This window comes from Manis pentadactyla, chromosome 13, assembly GCF_030020395.1.
Source record: "Manis pentadactyla isolate mManPen7 chromosome 13, mManPen7.hap1, whole genome shotgun sequence".
NCBI lineage: Eukaryota > Metazoa > Chordata > Mammalia > Pholidota > Manidae > Manis > Manis pentadactyla.
This window is the reverse complement of record NC_080031.1, coordinates 50,216,808-50,234,566: the sequence shown is the minus strand read 5'-3', so window position 1 is coordinate 50,234,566 and position 17,759 is coordinate 50,216,808. Positions and strand designations below refer to the sequence as shown.

Below are 17,759 nucleotides of genomic sequence, written 5' to 3'. Positions count from 1 at the left end.
TATTTGATTGGATCAATTAAAGCACAAATTAAGATATCTAACTTAATCATTCCTCATATTTTGAAATTAGCTCCTTAGAGGAGAAAGTTATTTTCCTTTATTAAAGATTGCTTTTTATTTCACATTCTGGATTTCCTGTCAGAATTCTAGAAGTACTTGGACTCTATGTTAGAGATATAATGTTGACATAGATACATTTGTTCTGACTGTATTTTTTGCCAGCTTTTTCCATACTTGCTGCATAGAATTTAGTCATAAACATGAGTAATTACTCAAGCAGATATGAACTGAGAGATTTGATTAATCAATGTATGTTTCTTGGTTCAGAGACCATTTACAAAGTAGAATTTTAATGTAACTGCTTGAGAATCTCAATTTCTAGAAAATTTGAAGAAACATGATTTTAAACTCTACCTTATGGCAAGTGTCATAATTTGGATGGTTTCTTTGAGACTTCTTAGAAATGTTTGAAAGGCAAAATTAATTTATTTACTATATGTAAATAATAAAAACTAAATTCATTTATTTACTATTAGTATATAATAAAAAATAAAATTAATTTATTTACAATTAGTAAATAATAAAAAAATAAAAACTTTTTAAGACTTAAAAAGTTAAGTCCAAAGAAAAAATATTAACTTGATGTATTGGAAAATGATGCATAATTTAATTTGAGAATAATCTTAGTCTGTAAACAGATGCTTTAATATTGTCTCCAAATTTCCAAATTAGGAACAAAGGATGGCATGGCAGAACAGCAGAACAACCAGACTTCAGGGCGTGACTTCCTCCTCTCGGATCTGTTTCAAGGCCCCTCAGCTCCCTGGACCTTCTTTGCCCTCACTGTGCTGGATCTCCTGGTGGCCCTCCTGGGCAACACCACAATGATCACCCTCATTAGGGCTGACCCTCAGCTCCACAGTCCCATGTATTTCCTGCTCGGCCAGCTCTCCCTCATGGACCTCTTGTACATCTCTACATTTGTCCCCAAAATGGCCTGGACTTTCTCTCAGGACCATCGCATCTCCTTGTTTGGGTGTAGCATTCAGATGTTCCTCTTCACAACCCTAATTGGGTCAGAATGCCTGCTGCTGGCCGTCATGGCTTATGACCACTGTGTGGCCATCTGCCACCCACTGCACTACCCCATCCTCATGCGCCCCAGGGTCTGCACACTCCTGGTGCTCATGTCCTGGCTGTGTGCACTGCTCAATGCCTCCATCCATGTTATCTATACTATGAATCTCCCTTTCTGTGCCTCCAGGGAAATTCATCATTTCTTTTGTGAGATCCCACACTTACTGAAACTAGTCTGTACTGACACCTCCCAATATGAAAAGGGTATTTTTGTCAGTGGTTTTGTTTTTTTACTTCCTCCATTCTCAGTCATTCTGGCCTCATATGGATGCATACTGTCCACTGTACTGGGCACAGGATCAAGCCTGGGGCTCAGGAAAGCTTTGGACACTTGTTCTTCCCACATGATCTTGGTGTCTCTGTTCTATGGGGCTAGTATCATCAAGTACATTCTGCCAAAGTCCCACAACTCCCCTGAGCGGGATGAAGTGCTCTCGGCCTTCTACACCATCCTCAGGCCCACGCTCAACCCCCTCATCTACAGCCTGCGGAACAAGGATGTCACCAGGGCCCTCGGGAGCGTGCTGGGGAAATGTGGAAGATGGAGTGATCAAGTTTCCACTGTGAATCCTCAACAGGTGAAGCATATTTTTAAAATTAGAGCAGACAAAATCATTTCTTCTACCTGAAGATAAAATATAATCAGATCTTTTTTTCCTTTTCATTATTTATCCTTTGTATTCACTTATAACTTAATTGTGATTATTTTTATTCATGGAATACATGAAATGGATTTTTATTCTCATTAATTTTATTCATTTTTTCAAAATACACATATATTCAAAAAGAGGAATCATAATGTCCTTAATTAAATTTCATTAAGAATTTAGTTGTATTACAAAATCCCCATTTTAATTGATTTCCTAAGATGAACTTGCTCTATTTTCTGACATTGAATAACAGAATCAATATAAATTGATATCCTTAATATGTTTTAAATATAAATTGACTAAAAGATTTTTTTCTTAACACATTTTAAAATCATTGCTTCATCTGTCTTGATATTAACTTTGTGTCTTACTATCTTACATTTTAATTATAAAAAATATTATTAGTAAATATGTTCCTATATATTGTTTCTACATAGGGAATGTATGATTTTCAACATAGATGTTAATTGTACTTCATTGGAATGGCTACCTTTTCTCCTTTTTCTGATATTTGCTTTTGAAATGTCCAATATATTATTGCTTCTTCATTTCAAAAATTTGTAAAAATTTGCTTTGTACTTTACTGCTACTATTACGTCAAAATTTGTTTATCCCCAGTCATAGCCCTTTTTCATAATGTGTCAGTTCCTTATTATCATTTCCTCCACACTGCATTAAATCTGATTACTTCAGTTATTTTCTCAGAATGTCCTGATTTCTGTATCCAGGTAATATATTTTATTCTACTCCATACCTGTAAATATAATTTCAAGAACATGGTTCTTATTTGGATATATTACAGCTAGCACTCACCATAGCTTGCACTCAGGGGATAAGTAATGAAACATTTCTCTAATCTATTTACAGATTTTTGAGGTCAATATTTGGTTTTCATGTACTTATCATTTATTCATTCCTGCAGGTGATGGTGAAGCAAATACTAATTATTTTTGTGGTCTCCAAAGGAAAATGAGTGGTTAAAGTGAATATTTAAGGATTAACTTCATATAATTTATATTTTTATTGAATGATAGTTGACATACAATGTTATTTTGGTTCAAATATACAACATGGAGATTCAACAGTTTTATACATTAGTAAATCCTCAGCTCAACTAGTGAGTTACTGTCAACAGAAAAATATGTCATATAATTATTAACTATATTCTCTATGCTGTAATTTATCCCCTTTACTACTTTATGTTATGATTGATATTTTGTGCTTTTTTATCCCCTGCACCTCTTTCATCCACCCACCTCAACCCTTCCTGCTTGGTAACTAACAGTCACTTCTCAGTGTCTATGAGTCTCCTGCTGTGCATTCCTATATAATTAATTTCTTGATATCTAAATTTGTTGGTCTTTTACCCTAGTACCATCTACTGCCCATATGCATTTTTTGTTCTCCCAAGCTTTTTTGGAAATAAAATTGACAAAAACTTGTACATCTTCAATGTATACAATGTGTTGATATGCATATATATTATGAAATGACTATCAAAATCAAACTAGTGGGATACATCCATCATCATATGTAGTTATGTTGTTTGTATGTGTGTGTATGTGATGAGAACCCTTGAGACACTGTATCAGAAAATTTCAAATATATGATGCAATATTATTCACTATCATCTTCATGCTTTATATTAGCCCCGGAACTGACTCATATACATACATAAAACTTTTTACACTATGAACACCATGTCCCCTACCCACGCCCCCAGCCTTGGAAACTGCCATTCTGTTATCTGGTTCTGTAAGTTAGACATTCTCAAGTTCTGCATGTAACCAACATCATGTAGTATTTATTCTTCTGTGTCTGACTTATTCCACTTGCTTGATATCCCCCAGTTTAACCAATGTTCTTACAACTGTCAGGATTTCCTTCTTTTCTGTAAATGAAATTTCATGTGTGTATGTGTGTGTGTTTATCCTTCCATCCATTGTTGGACACTTTGGTTGTTACTGTGTCTTGGTTAGTGAACTCAAATTGTATTACAAAGCGGTACTAAATCAAAACAGTTGATTCTAGTATAAAAATAGACATATAGACAATGGAACAGACTAGTGATCACAGGAGGAGCTCATGTCACATAGTTTCACTTAAGCTCATTGTTTATTTGAATTCACAAATACAACTAAATGTGTGGGCTCATGGGTCAGGCAGAGCTCACTTCTCTTTCAACTGCAATTGAAAATTCTCTGATGTTAGGCACATTTCTAACAACCTGTGGGTTTCATGTTTGAGTTTTAAATGTTGATGGATTTTCGAATGATGTACAATCCTTGCATCCCTGGGATGAATCACACTTGGTCATGGTGTATGATCCTTTTGACATGTTTTTGAATTCAGTTTGCTAATATTTTATTGAGTATTTTTACATCTACATTCATCAGGGTTATTGGTCTGTAGTTTTCTTTTTTGGTGGGGTCTTTACCTGGATTTTGTATTAGGGTGATGTTGGCTTCATAGAATGAATTTGGGAGTATTCCCTCCTCTTCTATTTTTCGGAAAACTTTAAGGAGAATGGGTATTATGTCTTCTCTGTGTGTCTGATAAAATTCTGAGGTAAATCCATCTGGCCCTGGAGTTTTGTTTTTGGGTAGTTTTTCGATTACCTCTTCAATATCTTTTCTCTTAAGTCCTTTGTTTAACTTTTGTGTTTCTTCCTTGGTTAGTCTTGGAAGGTTGTCTTTTTCTAGGAAGTTGTCCCTTTCTTCTAGAATTTCCAGCTTGTTAGCATACAGGTTTTCATAGTGGTCTTTAATAATTCTTTGTATTTCTGTGGAGTCTGTTTTGATTTTTCCATTCTCATTTCTGATTCTGTTGATGTGTGTTGATTCTCTTTTTCTCTTAATAAGCTTAGCTAGAGGCTTATCTATTTGGTTTATTTTCTCATAGAACCAGCTCTTGGTTTCATTGATTTTTTCTATTGTTTTATTCTTCTCAATTTTGTTTATTTCTTCTCTGATCTTTATTATGTCCCTCCTTCTGCTGACTTTAGGCCTCATTTGTTCTTCTTTTTCCAGTTTCGATAATTGTGATGTTAGACTATTCACTTGGGATTGTTCTTCATTCCTTAAGTGTGCCTGGATAGCTATATACTTTCCTCTAAAGACTGCTTTCGTTGTGTCCCACGGAAGTTGGGGCTTTGTGTTGTTGTTGTCATTTGTTTCCGTATATTCCTTGATCTCTATTTTAATTTGTTCATTGAGCCATCGATTATTTAGGACCATGTTGTTAAGCCTCCATGTGTCTGTGAGCCTTTTTGTTTTCTTTGTAGAATTTATTTCTAGTTTTATACCTTTGTGGTCTGGAAAGTTGGTTGGTAGAATTTCAAACTTTTGGAATTTACTGAGGCTCTTTTTGTGACCTAGTATGTGGTCTGTTCTGGAGAATGCTCCATGTGCACTTGAGAAGAATGTGTATTCCGTTTCTTTTGGATGTAGAGTTCTATAGATGTGTATTAGGTCCATGTGTTCTAGTGTGTTGTTCATTGACTCCTTGTCCTTACTTAATTTCTGCCCAGTGGATCAATCCTTTGGGGTGAGTGGCGTGTTGAAGTCTCCTAAAATGAATGCATTGCATTCTATTTCCTCTTTTACTTCTGTTAGTATTTGTTTCACATATGCTGGTGCTCCTGTGTTGGGTGCATAAATATTTAGAATGGTTATATCCTCTTATTGGACTGAGCCCTTTATCATTATGTAATGTCCTTCTTTATATCTTGTTACTTTCTTTGTTTTGAAATCTATTTTGTCTGATACTAGTACTGCAACCCCTGCTTTCTCCTCTCTGTTGTTTGCCTGAAATATGTTTTTCCATCCCTTGACTTTTAGTCTGTACATGTCTTTGGGTTTGAGGTGAGTTTCTTGTAAGCAGCATACAGATGGGTCTTGCTTTTTTATCCATTCTTTTACTCTGTGTCTTTTGATGGGTGCATTCAGTCCATTTACATTTATGGTGACTGTAGAAAGATATGTACTTATTGCCATTGCAGACTTTAAATTCGTGGTTATCAATGGTTCAAGATTAGCCTCTTTAGTATCTTACTACCTAACTTAGCTCGCTTATTGAGCTGTTATACACAGTGTCTGGAGATTCTTTTCTTCTCTCCTTTCTTATTCCTCCTCCTCTATTCTTTATATGTTGGTTGTTTTATTCTGTTCTCTTTCCTGTTTCCTTTAACTGCTTTTAGTGGGTAGTTGATTTTATTTTTTGCCTTTAATTAGTATTTTGTTGGTCTGCTCTCTTTGCTGTGATTTTATTTTCTCTGGTGACATCTGTTTAGTCTTAGGAGTGCTCTCATGTAGAATAGTCCCTCTAAAATACCCTGTAGAGGTGGTTTGTGGGAAGCAAATTCCCTCAACTTTTGCTTGTCTGGGCATTGTTTAATCCCCCTTCATATTTAAATGATAATCGTGCTGGATACAGTATTCTTGGTTCAAGGCCCTTCTGTTTCATTGCATTAAATATATCATGCCATTCTCTTCTGGCCTGTAAGGAATCTGTTGAGAAGTCGGATCATAGCCGGATGGGTTTTCCTTTATAGGTGACCTTTTTCTCTCTAGCTGCCTTTAAAACTCTTTCCTTGTCCTTGAATTTGCCATTTTAATTATTATGTGTATTGGTGTTGTCCTCCTTGGGTCCTTTCTGTTGGGAGTTCTGTGTATTTCTGTGGTCTGTTTGATTATTTCCTCCCCCAGTTTGGGGAATTTTTCAGCAATTATTTCTTCAAAGACACTTTCTATCCCTTTTTCTCTCTCTTCTTCTTCTGGTACCCCTGTAATACGTATATTGTTCCTTTTGGATTGGTCGCGCAGTTCTCTTAATATTGTTTCATTCCTGGAGAACTTTTGTCTCTGTGTCAGCTTCTATGTGTTCCTGTTCTCTGCTTTCTATTCCGTCAATGACCTCTTGCATCTTGTCCATTCTGCTTATAAATCCTTCCAGAGTTTGTTTCACTTCTGCATTCTCCTTCCAGACCTCTGTAATCTCCCTCCAGACTTCATCCCTTAGCTCTTGTATATTTCTCTGCATCTCCATCAGCATGTTTATGATTTTTATTTTGAGTTCATTTTCAGGAAGACTGTTTAGGTCTTTCTCCTTCTCAGGTGTTGTGTCTGTTATCTTTGTCTACCTGACATTTTGCCTTTTCATGGAGATAGAGATAGTTTGCAGAACTGGCACGAGTGACGGCTGGAAGATCTTCCCTTCTTGTTGGTTTGTGGCCTTCCTCTCCTGGGAGAGGAGTCATGCTGGGAAGCTGCACGCAGACAGAGCTTTTGATTCTTGCCCGGCCGTTTTGGGGCTTATCTCCATTGCTGTGGGCGTCTCCTGCCTCAGGCTCCTGCTCCAATATGGTGGAGCTGTGTTGCAGGGGTAACAGCTGGGAGGCTGTTTATCTCCATGAGGGGCTGCCCTGCTATCCAGGAGTTTAGGGTGCCCAGAATTCCCTGCTGCTGGACTAAGTGTCCCAGAATGCTTCCGTCCATCGGTGGGGTCCCTGTGCCTTTAAGACTTCCAAAAAGCACTCACTTTTCCTTATCCCCAGGGCGCCATATGCAGGGACCTGCTCACAGGTCTTAGTGTCCTGTTTCCCTTGTATCCAGCACCCCATGCATGCACTGTATCTGCGCTCTGGTGCGGATGGCTAGGGCTGCCTGTTTAGCAGTCCTGGGCTCCCTCTCCCTCCCCACTCTAATTCCTCTCCTCCCGCCAGGAGCTGGGGTGTGGGCCGCTCAGGTCCCGCCATGCCGGTGCTTGTATCTTACCCCCTTTGCAAGGCACTGGGTTCTCGCAGGTGTGGATGTGGTCTGAATGTTGTCCTGTGTCTTCTGGTCTCTCTTTTAGGAAGAGTTGTCTTTGTTGTATTTTCAAAAATATATGTGGTTTTGGGAGGAGATTTCTGCTGCTCTACTCATGCTGCCATATTGGCTCCGCCTCCTTTGCTGTGTTTTTCTATTCCACAAAAAAGTGAAATCAAATGGCAGTTCTTTTCCAGCTGCCTTATTTAACTTAGCATAATGCCCTCTAGAACTATACACATTGTTGCAAATGTGACAATTTCTTTCTTTTTTTTTCTTTTGATATCATTAATATAAAATCACATAGGCAACATTGTGGTTGCTACATACCCCCATTTTCAAGTCCCCCCCACATACCCCATTACAGTCACTGTCCATCAGCATAGTAAGATGCTATAGAATCACCACATGTCTTCTCTGTGTTATATTGCATTCCCCGTGTCCACCCCCCCTACATTATTTGTGGTAATCATAATGCCCCTATTTCCCTTTATCCCTGCCTTCCCAACCATCCTCCCCAGTCTCTTTCCCTTTGGTAACTGTTAGTCCATTCTTGGGTTCAGTGAGTCTGCTGCTGTTTTGTTCCTTCAGTTTTTGCTTTGTTTTTATACTCCACAGATGAGCAAAATCATTTGGAACTTATCTTTCTCCACCTGTCTTATTTCATTGAGCATAATACCCTCTAGCTCCATCCATGTTGTTGCAAATGGTAGGACTTGTTTTCTTCTCATGGAGTAATAATATTTCATTGTGTATATATACCACTTCTTCTTTATCCATTCATATACTGATGGACATGTAGGTTGTATCCATTTCTTGGCTATTATAAAACTGCTGTGATAAACATAGGAGTGATATGTCTTTTTCAAACTGGGCTCCTGCATTCTTAGCGTAAATTCCTAGGAGTAGAATTCCTGGGTCAAATGGTATTTCTATTTTTAGTTTTTTGAGTAACCTCCATACTGCTTTCCATAAACGTTGAAGTAACTTACATTCCCACCAGCAGTGTAGGAGGGTTCCCCTTTCTGCACATCCTTGCCAACATTTGCTGTTGTTTTTGTCTTTTGGATTTTGGCCATCATAACTGGTATGAGGTGATATCTCATTGTGGTTTTAATTTGCATTTCTCAGATGATTAGCGATGTGAAGCATTTTTCACCTGAATTTCTGCTAGCCACCTGAATTTCTTCTTTCAAGAAGTGTCATCAGATCCTCTGCCCATTTTTTAATCAGGTTATTTGCTTTTTCTTTGTTGAGCTTTGTGAGCTCTTTATATAATTAGGGCACCAACCCCTTATTATATATGTCATTTATGAATATATTCTCCCCTACTGTAGGATGCCTTCTTCTTCTACTGGTGGTGTCCCTTACTGTTCAGAAGCTTTTTAGTTTGATGTAGTCCCACTTTTTCATGTTTGCTTTTGTTTTCCTTGCCAGGGGAGATATGTTCATGAAGAAGTTGCACATGTTTATATCCATGAGATTTCTGCCCATGCTTTTTTATGAGTTTTATGGTTTCATGACTTACATTCAAGTCTTTGATCCATTTTGTGTTTACATTTGTTTATGGGCTTAGACAATAATCCAGTTTCATTCTCTTACATGTAACTGTCCAGTTTTGGCAACACCAGCTGCTGAAGAGGCTCTCATTTCCCCACTGTATGTCCATGGCTCCTTTTCGTACATTAATGGACCATATATGCTTGGGTTTATATCAGGGCTCTCTAGTCTGTTCCATTGGTCTGTGGGTCTGTTCTTGTGCCAGTACTAAATTGTCTTGATTACTGTGGCTTTGTAGTAGAGCTTGAAGTCAGGGTGTGTAATTCCCCCCACCTTTATTCTTCCTTCTCTGGATTGCTTTGGCTATTTGGGATCTTTTGTGATTTCACATGAATTTTAGAATAATTGACTCGAAGAATGCTTGTTGGTGTTTTGGTAGGGATCGCATTGAATCTGTTTATTGCTTTAGGCAGGATGGCCATTTTGACAATATTAATTCTTCCTACCCGTGAGCACAGGATGTGTTTCCACTTATTGGTATCTTCTTTAACTTCTCTCATGAGTGTATTATAGTTTTCAGAGTACAGGTCATTCACTTCCTTGGTTAGGTTTATTCTTACATATTTTATGCTTTCTGATGCAATTGTAAATGGAATTGTTTTCCTGATTTCTCTTTCTGCTTCATCATCATTAGTACAGGAACGCAACAGATTTCTGTGCATTACCTTTGTATCCTGCAACTTTGCTGAATTTAGATAATAGATCTAGTAATTTTGGAGTTATCCTTAGGGGTTTTTATGTACAATATCATGTCATCTGCAAACAGGGACAGTTTTCTTCTTTGCCAATCTGGGTGACTTTTAATTCTTTGTGTTGTCTGAGTCCCAATGTAGGACTTCCAGAACTATGTTGAATAACAGTGGTGTGAGTGGGCAAACTTGTCTTGTTCCCGATCTTAAAGGAAAAGCTTTCAGCTTCTTGTTGTTAAGTATAATGTTGGCTGTGGGTTTATCATATATGGCCTCTATTATGTTGAGGTACTTTCCCTCTAAACCTATTTTGTGGAGAGTTTTTATCATGAATGGATGTTGAATTTTGTTGAATGCTTTTCCAGCATCTCTGCAGATGATCATATGGTTTTGTCCTTCTTTTTATTGATGCAGTGGATGATGTTGATGGAATTTTGAATGTTGTACCATCCTTGCATCCCTGGGATGAATCTCACTTGATCATGATGGATAATCTTTTTGATGTATTTTGGAATTCAGTTTGATATTTTGTTGAGTATTTTTGCATCTGTGTTCATCAGGGATATTGGTCTGTAATTTTCTTTTTATGTGGTGTCTTTGCCTGGTTTTGGTATTAGAGTGATGTTGGCCTCATAGAATGAGTTTGGGAGTATTCCCTCCTCTTCTAGTTTTTTGAAAACTTTAAGGAAAATTGGTATTTTGTCTTCTCTGTATGTCTGATAAAATTCCGAGGTAAATCCATCTTTCCTGGGGGTTTTGTTCTTTGGTTGTTTTTTGATTACCGCTTCAATTTCATTGCTGGTAATTGGTCTGTTTAGATTTTCTGTTTCTTTCTGGGTCAGTCTTGGTAGGTTGTATTTTTCTAGGAAGTTGTCCATTTCTCCTAGGTTTTCCAGCTTGTTAGCAATATAGGTAAGGTATATGGGCGGAGAAACATCTCATACTTTTATGATTAAATCTCAGTCTTTTCTTGGGCCAGTGCTCCTGAGACTTGAGTTTCTCAAATATTTATCAGCATTTCACTTCCTGTCAGCTGTGAGAGGAAGACAGAAGTGGTGGCAGTTTGGATGTGTGCTTGGAAGTGAGCCCTCCCTGCAGCTGGGTTACAGTTCTGGGAAAGACTCACCCCACTGAGTTGGCCATTGCTCTGGAGACTCATATGACTTTTTTGCACAAGGATAATTGTCCCTAACAGAGCCAGGACTGTATATTTGACAGTTGTTTACTATGAGACATAGCGTGCAACCAAGTTCCTAGCCCATGTGAAATTTTGTTCCCCTACACAACTGTAGCTGCTAAACAGCATACTGAGAGTGTACTTCCCACACTTTTTCTATTTTAAGCTGGTCCTACCTGATCCTCAAGTAATTCAACCTAAGCCTTGATCAATTTGCCATTATTACTATTTCTGTGAAAAATCACAGCTTATATCTCAGGCAGCTTCTGCTTCAGGAAAGGTGATCATATCCATGAGGTTAATGATTTGTCAATCTCTGCACATGTGGGGGAGTATTTCTCCTATGAGCTCAGTTCTCTGATATTTATATTCAATGATTTAACCTTGGTTGGCGTTTTTCCTCTAGTAAGGACATGAGTAAGCACTTTCAATGTCTTTACAGGTGGGAACTGAAAACAGAGTATTCTATATTTACTAATGTAAACTTCAAATAGTTTATTTTTATCAACTTGCTGTCAGTGTTTTCAAGTTTTTTTTTTTTGGAAATTCCAACTCTCTTAATGTTTCAATCACAGATCATTTGACAAGGAATATTTCCAGAGGTAATTACTTCATGTACATGTGCAGTGGCTGTAACCACATCCATGCATCAAGGACAGAGGAATAATTGATGTACTGTTTACCTAAGGGACCAGGCCTGCATACCTGCTTTCCTCTGTGGACTGTATGCACAACAGTAAGTTAGCCTTGGCCTATTGAAGTTATAATTTCAAGGTATTTAGCCTCCTTTGTACAGGCTTCTCTGTTTCTAAGTTTTTAAGAAAAGAGAAATGAAGCAGCATCAATTTTATTTATCTGAGTAAGTAGAAGTATTTTTCTCAGGAAATATGTTGAAGAAAAATCATTATGATTTATTGCACTGTTTAATATATGATACTGTAGCCTAAATATGATTACAGGTAAAATGGTAATCCTCAGTAAAACATCTCTTTGAAAGCATCTCATGTCTATGCAATCTTACATACATGCATTCTTCAGCCTGAATAGGCAATTTAGTTCAGTAGGAGCTAGGGTTTATTTAATTCAATTTATGTAATAAGGCAGTTTTTCATGTCAGGATGGATAATCTGGTTTCATTTAATTTTTAAAGTGGTACAGTGTTTCAACTCTAACGCCACACTCAACAGCTGCTTATATTTACTTATACTTAAGAATGATATGTTGACTATTAAATCTATCCACTGTGTTTAATACTTCCTGAAAGACTTTGACAACTGAAGGGAATGAGGATTGGTAAATATTTGCATACAAATGATCTTAATGATGTATAAACAGTCCCTTCAATATAATTAACTACTTTTCCCAATATATATATATATATATACTAAACAAAATTCCATTGGTTGACTTTATTCTTCTTCTTGTTTCTGAATTGAATGAGATTTTCATATTGTAGTTGAGGAAAATTTTCTCCAAATAATGCTTTCTTACTGGTCGTTAATAATTTAGGTGACAGTATTTCTTCATATTTTCTAAATTGTTCATAATCATCTCTAAAGTGGCTTTAAAAATATGAAAGTCAAACCTGTGGTCCATCAAGCAGAGGCTGAGCCATTCAGGGACTGAAGCCATCATTCAGCTCCAAATACTTAGGAAATATTTTGGAAAATATCTAGTAGGTAATTTTGGAATGAAATAAATCAATAGCATAAAAAACTACTTATATAAATGTTATTTATTAAATGTCAGAGAGGTCGAAATCTAATCAAGATGCTCATTAACTCACTGTAAACTGAATGCCTGCTATGTTCTGTCCATGATAAGGGCTAATTTAAATACACTGTGTAATTTTTGTCTTCATTCTGCAGATTATACTATTATAATATGTAATGTAGTTGATATCGGTGCCTCAGAGTTAGGTACCATATAAATCAGGAAATCTTTGCCTGAGAGTTAATACCAGGTGAATTTTAAATGTGAATTGGGGCAGTGGAGCAGTGAGCCTAGAAGATGCCTCACTGTCTGGCATGTTTGATACTAGAAATTTTCCATAAGCTTTCTAATCTCAATGTTGTGTTTCATGCATAATGATTCTGAGAACCAGCCTGTTCAGCCAGGGCACTGTGCAGTGCACATCCATTGATCTTTCTCAAGTGTTCAATACGTCATTGTACAACCTACTGACTTCATTTCTCCTCTCTGGGAGTGCTGGGTGGAGAGGGCTGAAGACAACATATGCCATCCCTGCCACCATGTGTCCTAGAGAGCCTGCATTCAGTGAAAAGGTGCATAACAGTGTGTTCTGCGTGTCTTTAACTTATCTATCTAAACTTACAATAGCTGCTTTACTGATTTCCTTTATTAAATTCAGGACATATATTTTAATATTATGTAATACAGTAACTTTTGGAAACTTTCAGTATCATTTAAATTCATGATTTTTATTATTTATTGCCTTCAATAGTAAAGTTAGGTTGCAGGTCAAGATGAAAATACCAACACTTTACCTTCAGCGTATAACTGATAATCAAAATAATCTTTTAATAATGCCTTTTAGCACCATATATTGTCCTGAAATTACACTAAATTCACTTTGGTACAAGACCAAGAAGTAAAGAAAAGAAATGATAGCCTTGTGTTTGTTCCAGCAGTGACATTGCTGCTGAGTTACCATCGGTAAGACACTTACTCAGTTTCTTTGAGTTAGAAATACATTTCCATTGTGTAACCTGCTCTCCACCATGCACTCTTTTATTTTTTCTTGATATACAATATTGTATCAGTTTTCAGCCATAAAACGTAAAGAATTCCTGTCATCTTTGACTTCTTAATGCCTAATCACCACATGTTAAGGTCCTCCACATTTAGAGATTCAGATTGTAGACATATAAATAAAATGCATATAAGATACACAGCATCCATGTTGTTCTTTCCCCAAAGAGTTTACTTATTTGTTTGGATTATTTAAAGCACAAATTTAAATATGAATCTTCAAAGACTATCATCTATATAATTACTGCTTATGTTTTTACTTTTTTATTAAAGTGTCATTGATATACAATCTTATGAAGGTTTCACATCAACAACATTGTGGTTTCAACATTCACCCATATTATCAAGTCTCCCACACACCCCATTGCAGTAAGGTGGTATAGAGTCACTACTTGTCCTTTCCATGCTGCACTGCAGTCCCCATGACCTACCTATATTGTGAGCGCAAATTGTAGTGTCCCTTAATCCCCTTCTCCCTCCCTCTACAACCACCCAGTCCAACTGCTTCCCATTATTAACCACTAGTCCCTTCTTAGAGTCTGTGATCCTGCTTCTGTTTTGTTCCTTCAGTCTTGCTTTGTTGTTATACTCCAAAAATGAGAGAAATCATAGGAAACTTGTCTCTCTCTGCCTGGCTTATTTCACTGAGCATAATAACCTCTAGCTCCATTCATGCTGTTGCAAATGGAAGGATTTGTTTTCTTCTTATGGCTGAATAATGTTCCATTGTGTATATGTACCACATCTTCTTTATCCATTCATCTACTGAAGGACAATTAGGTTGCTTCCAAATCATGGCTATTATAAATATTTAATTACAGCTCTTGCTTTAAGATAGTTCCTTAGATTATATTTTTTTCCTTTTTTCAACTAACAATCCAAGAAGGTATTGGACTGTATGTAAGAGATACAGTTGATGATATATGTATCCTTTACCTGACTTAATTTTTCTCAAAATTTTTCCATTTTTGTTCCATGTACATGTATTGATAAATGTGATAAACAACTGAAACATATATTAATTAACACATTTAATTAATAAATTCATGTCTCTGGATTCAGAGCTGTTACCAAAAGGGGAAGTTTAATGTAAATGCATAAAAGCTAAAATTTCTACAAAAATTTAATAACAAACATATATTTAAACTATATATTAAAATGTAAAAAACAAATATGCCATAATGCCTAGGGTGGAATGTGTTATATCATAGATGATCTCTTAAGATTTCTTAGTAAATTCTGCTGAAAGGAAAATATATCTATTCATGAACACTAGAAGATGAAGGGCAGGAAGGGAACAGACCTGAGATATTCGGAAGTGGGGCAGGAATTAATTTGAAAATTTTCTCCACACTATAAAAATCATGCTTATAATTACAACTATTTTAAAATGATCTTCACATTTGCAAATTAGGAACAAGAGTATATCATGGCAGAAGAACCAGACTTCAGGGCGTGACTTCCTTCTCTTGGATCTGTTTCAAGGCACCTCAGCTCCCTGGACCTTCTTTGCCCTCACTGTGCTGGATCTCCTGGTAGCCCTGCTGGGCAACACCACAATAATTACCTTCATTAGTGCTGACCCTCAGCTCCACAGTCCCATGTACTTCCTGTTAGGCCAGCTCTCCCTCATGGACCTCTTGCACATCTCTACATTTGTCCCCAAAATGGCCCTGGATTTTCTCTCTGGGGACCATCACATCTCCTTCTTGGGGTGTAGCATTCAGATGTTCCTCTTCACAAGCCTTGTGGGGACTGAGTGCCTGCTGCTAGCCGTCATGGCTTATAACCGCTATGTGGCCATCTGCCACCCACTGCACTACCCCATCCTCATGCGACCCAGAGTCTGCACACTCCTGGTGCTCACGTCCTGGCTGAACGCACTGCTCAATGCCTTCATCCATGTTATCTATACTATGAATCTCCCTTACTGTGCCTCTAGGCAAATCCATCATTTCTTTTGTGAGATCCCACACTTACTGAAACTGGTCTGTGCTGACACTTCCCAGTATGAAAAGGGTGTTTTTGTCAATGGGGTGAATTTTCTCCTCCCTCCCATCTCAGCGGTTCTGGCCTCCTATGGACGCATACTGTTCACTGTGCTGGGAATGCGCTCGAGCCTGGGGCTCAGGAAAACCTTGGCTACTTGCTCTTCTCACTTGACTGTGGTGTCTCTGTTCTATGGGTCTGCCATCTTCAAGTACTTTCTGCCGAAGTCCTACCACCCCCGTGAGTGGGATGAAGTGCTCTCCGTCTTCTACACCATCCTCACGCCCACGCTCAACCCCCTCATCTACAGCCTGCGGAACAAGGACATCGCCAGAGCCCTCAGGAAGCTTCTCAGGAAATGAGGGCTGTGCAGTGCTGTTGTTTGCAACGTGAATCCACTACAGCATGAGCTTTTGCTTTAAAATGGAATTAACAGGTATGTACATGGACATATCCATGTGCATTTAACAAGTGACACCATGTATTTGAGAAATAGGGGAAACATATAACGCCTTCTGTAATCATACAACTTAACATTGTCGTTTTCTTATAGTTAATCATGTTTACCTCAGCAGTGAATTATAACAAAAATGGAGATATTTTATGCATGTAATATATGTAATAATTTTTATTCTTATCATATTACATTTGTTCATTTTATAAAAAGTACACAGATTTTTTAAAGAGAAGAACATCATTTACCAATTTCTTTTATTAGAAGAATTTAGATGTATATTCCCTAACTACCACTGTAAATGGTATAATAATAATAATTTTCAAGTATATACTATTTTCTAAATATTTTTCCTATGAAAATTCTTTTTCCCATGATATGACATGGAATTATTGAAGTATTTATTGATACCCTGTATGTTTTAGCACAAATTAATTAAATAGTGTTCTTTTAAGATACTTTAAAAATTTCTTTCATCTGTCTTTCTCTTTGTTATGTGGCTCAGTACTTGTGATTTCCAAAATAAAACATACATTTTAGTGAAAACATTTCGTTTCTATTGTATAGAATTTTCAAAATACCAATTACTCTTCATTAGAGTTGTTATCTTTAGCTGTTTTATACTTACTTCTGAAATTGGCTGATTTTATGGCTTATCCATTACTTTTAATTTTTAATAACTTTTGCTTTGTATTTTACTGTTGCTTTTGTATGTAAAATAAATTTATCACTAATCATAACTCTTGTCACAATATGGCAATTCCATATTATCATTTCCCCTGCAAAGTCTTAGATAAGAATACTGAAGTTACATTTTTACTGACATAATTTACAGAAGATTTTGTACTCTTCAAGGTGATCAAAAAAAATTTCAATATTTGTATGTATTGTAAAATGATCCAAACATGAGCCTAGTAAATACCCATCATATGCAATTTATCTTTATAAACCTACTTTTCAGAACTGTCTTCACTGCACACTATGTATATTTGTATATTATTTTTTCCATTTTCTATTGTCTTAAGGCACTTTAATTTCCCTTTTATTCTCTTCTTTGACCTGTTGGTTATTTAGTAACATATTGCTTAATTTCCACAGATTTGAAAATTCCAGTTTTCCTTCCAGGATTGATTTTTATTTTCTTACCACTGTGTTTGGGAAAGATAGCTGACATGACCTCAGTCTTCTCAAAGTGATTAAGACATTTCTGCAAAGAAAAGCCCATTAGGTGTGTGCTTGTTCTGGCCAGATGATGTAGCCCTTGCTTCAAGTGGGGCTTTGTTGCCCCAACTGTTATTGTATTGTGCCCATTTCTCCCTTAAAATATGGTTAATATTTCCTTTATATATTTAAGCATTCTAATTGTAGATACATATATATTTTAAATAGTTTAATCCTCTTGATTAGCTGACTCATATCAGTATGTAATAATCTTATTTTTCTCTTCTAACATATCCTCTTTAAGTCTCTTTGGTCTGATTATAAGTATAGATGTCCCTGTTCTTTTTCTGGCTAACGTTTGGG

At 36.8% G+C, this 17,759-nt stretch overlaps 2 protein-coding genes across 2 annotated transcripts; both read left to right on the top strand.

Annotated features, from left to right (window-relative positions):
- The first annotated feature begins 746 nt into the window (after positions 1-746).
- Positions 747-1,766, top strand: LOC130680181 (olfactory receptor 2T27-like). The gene has a single exon (XM_057490456.1). It carries the CDS (start codon positions 747-749, stop codon positions 1,764-1,766), a length of 1,020 nt encoding a protein of 339 aa, XP_057346439.1.
- A 1,712-nt stretch (positions 1,767-3,478) lies between these two features.
- On the top strand, positions 3,479-16,143 carry LOC118931254 (olfactory receptor 2AG1-like). The gene is made up of 2 exons (XM_057490455.1): positions 3,479-3,542; positions 15,278-16,143. The coding sequence occupies exons 1-2, from the start codon at positions 3,479-3,481 to the stop codon at positions 16,141-16,143; spliced, it is 930 nt and encodes a 309-aa protein (XP_057346438.1).
- Positions 16,144-17,759: the final 1,616 nt, after the last annotated feature.

Bases quoted from the DNA above. Each gene is read 5' to 3' on its own strand.
- LOC130680181 (XM_057490456.1), top strand. From the start codon at position 747: ATGGCAGAACAGCAGAACAACCAGACTTCAGGGCGTGACTTCCTCCTC.
- LOC118931254 (XM_057490455.1), top strand. From the start codon at position 3,479: ATGAACACCATGTCCCCTACCCACGCCCCCAGCCTTGGAAACTGCCAT. The intron at 3,543-15,277 runs GTAAGTTAGACA...ATCTGTTTCAAG, and splicing joins CCATTCTGTTATCTGGTTCT to GCACCTCAGCTCCCTGGACC.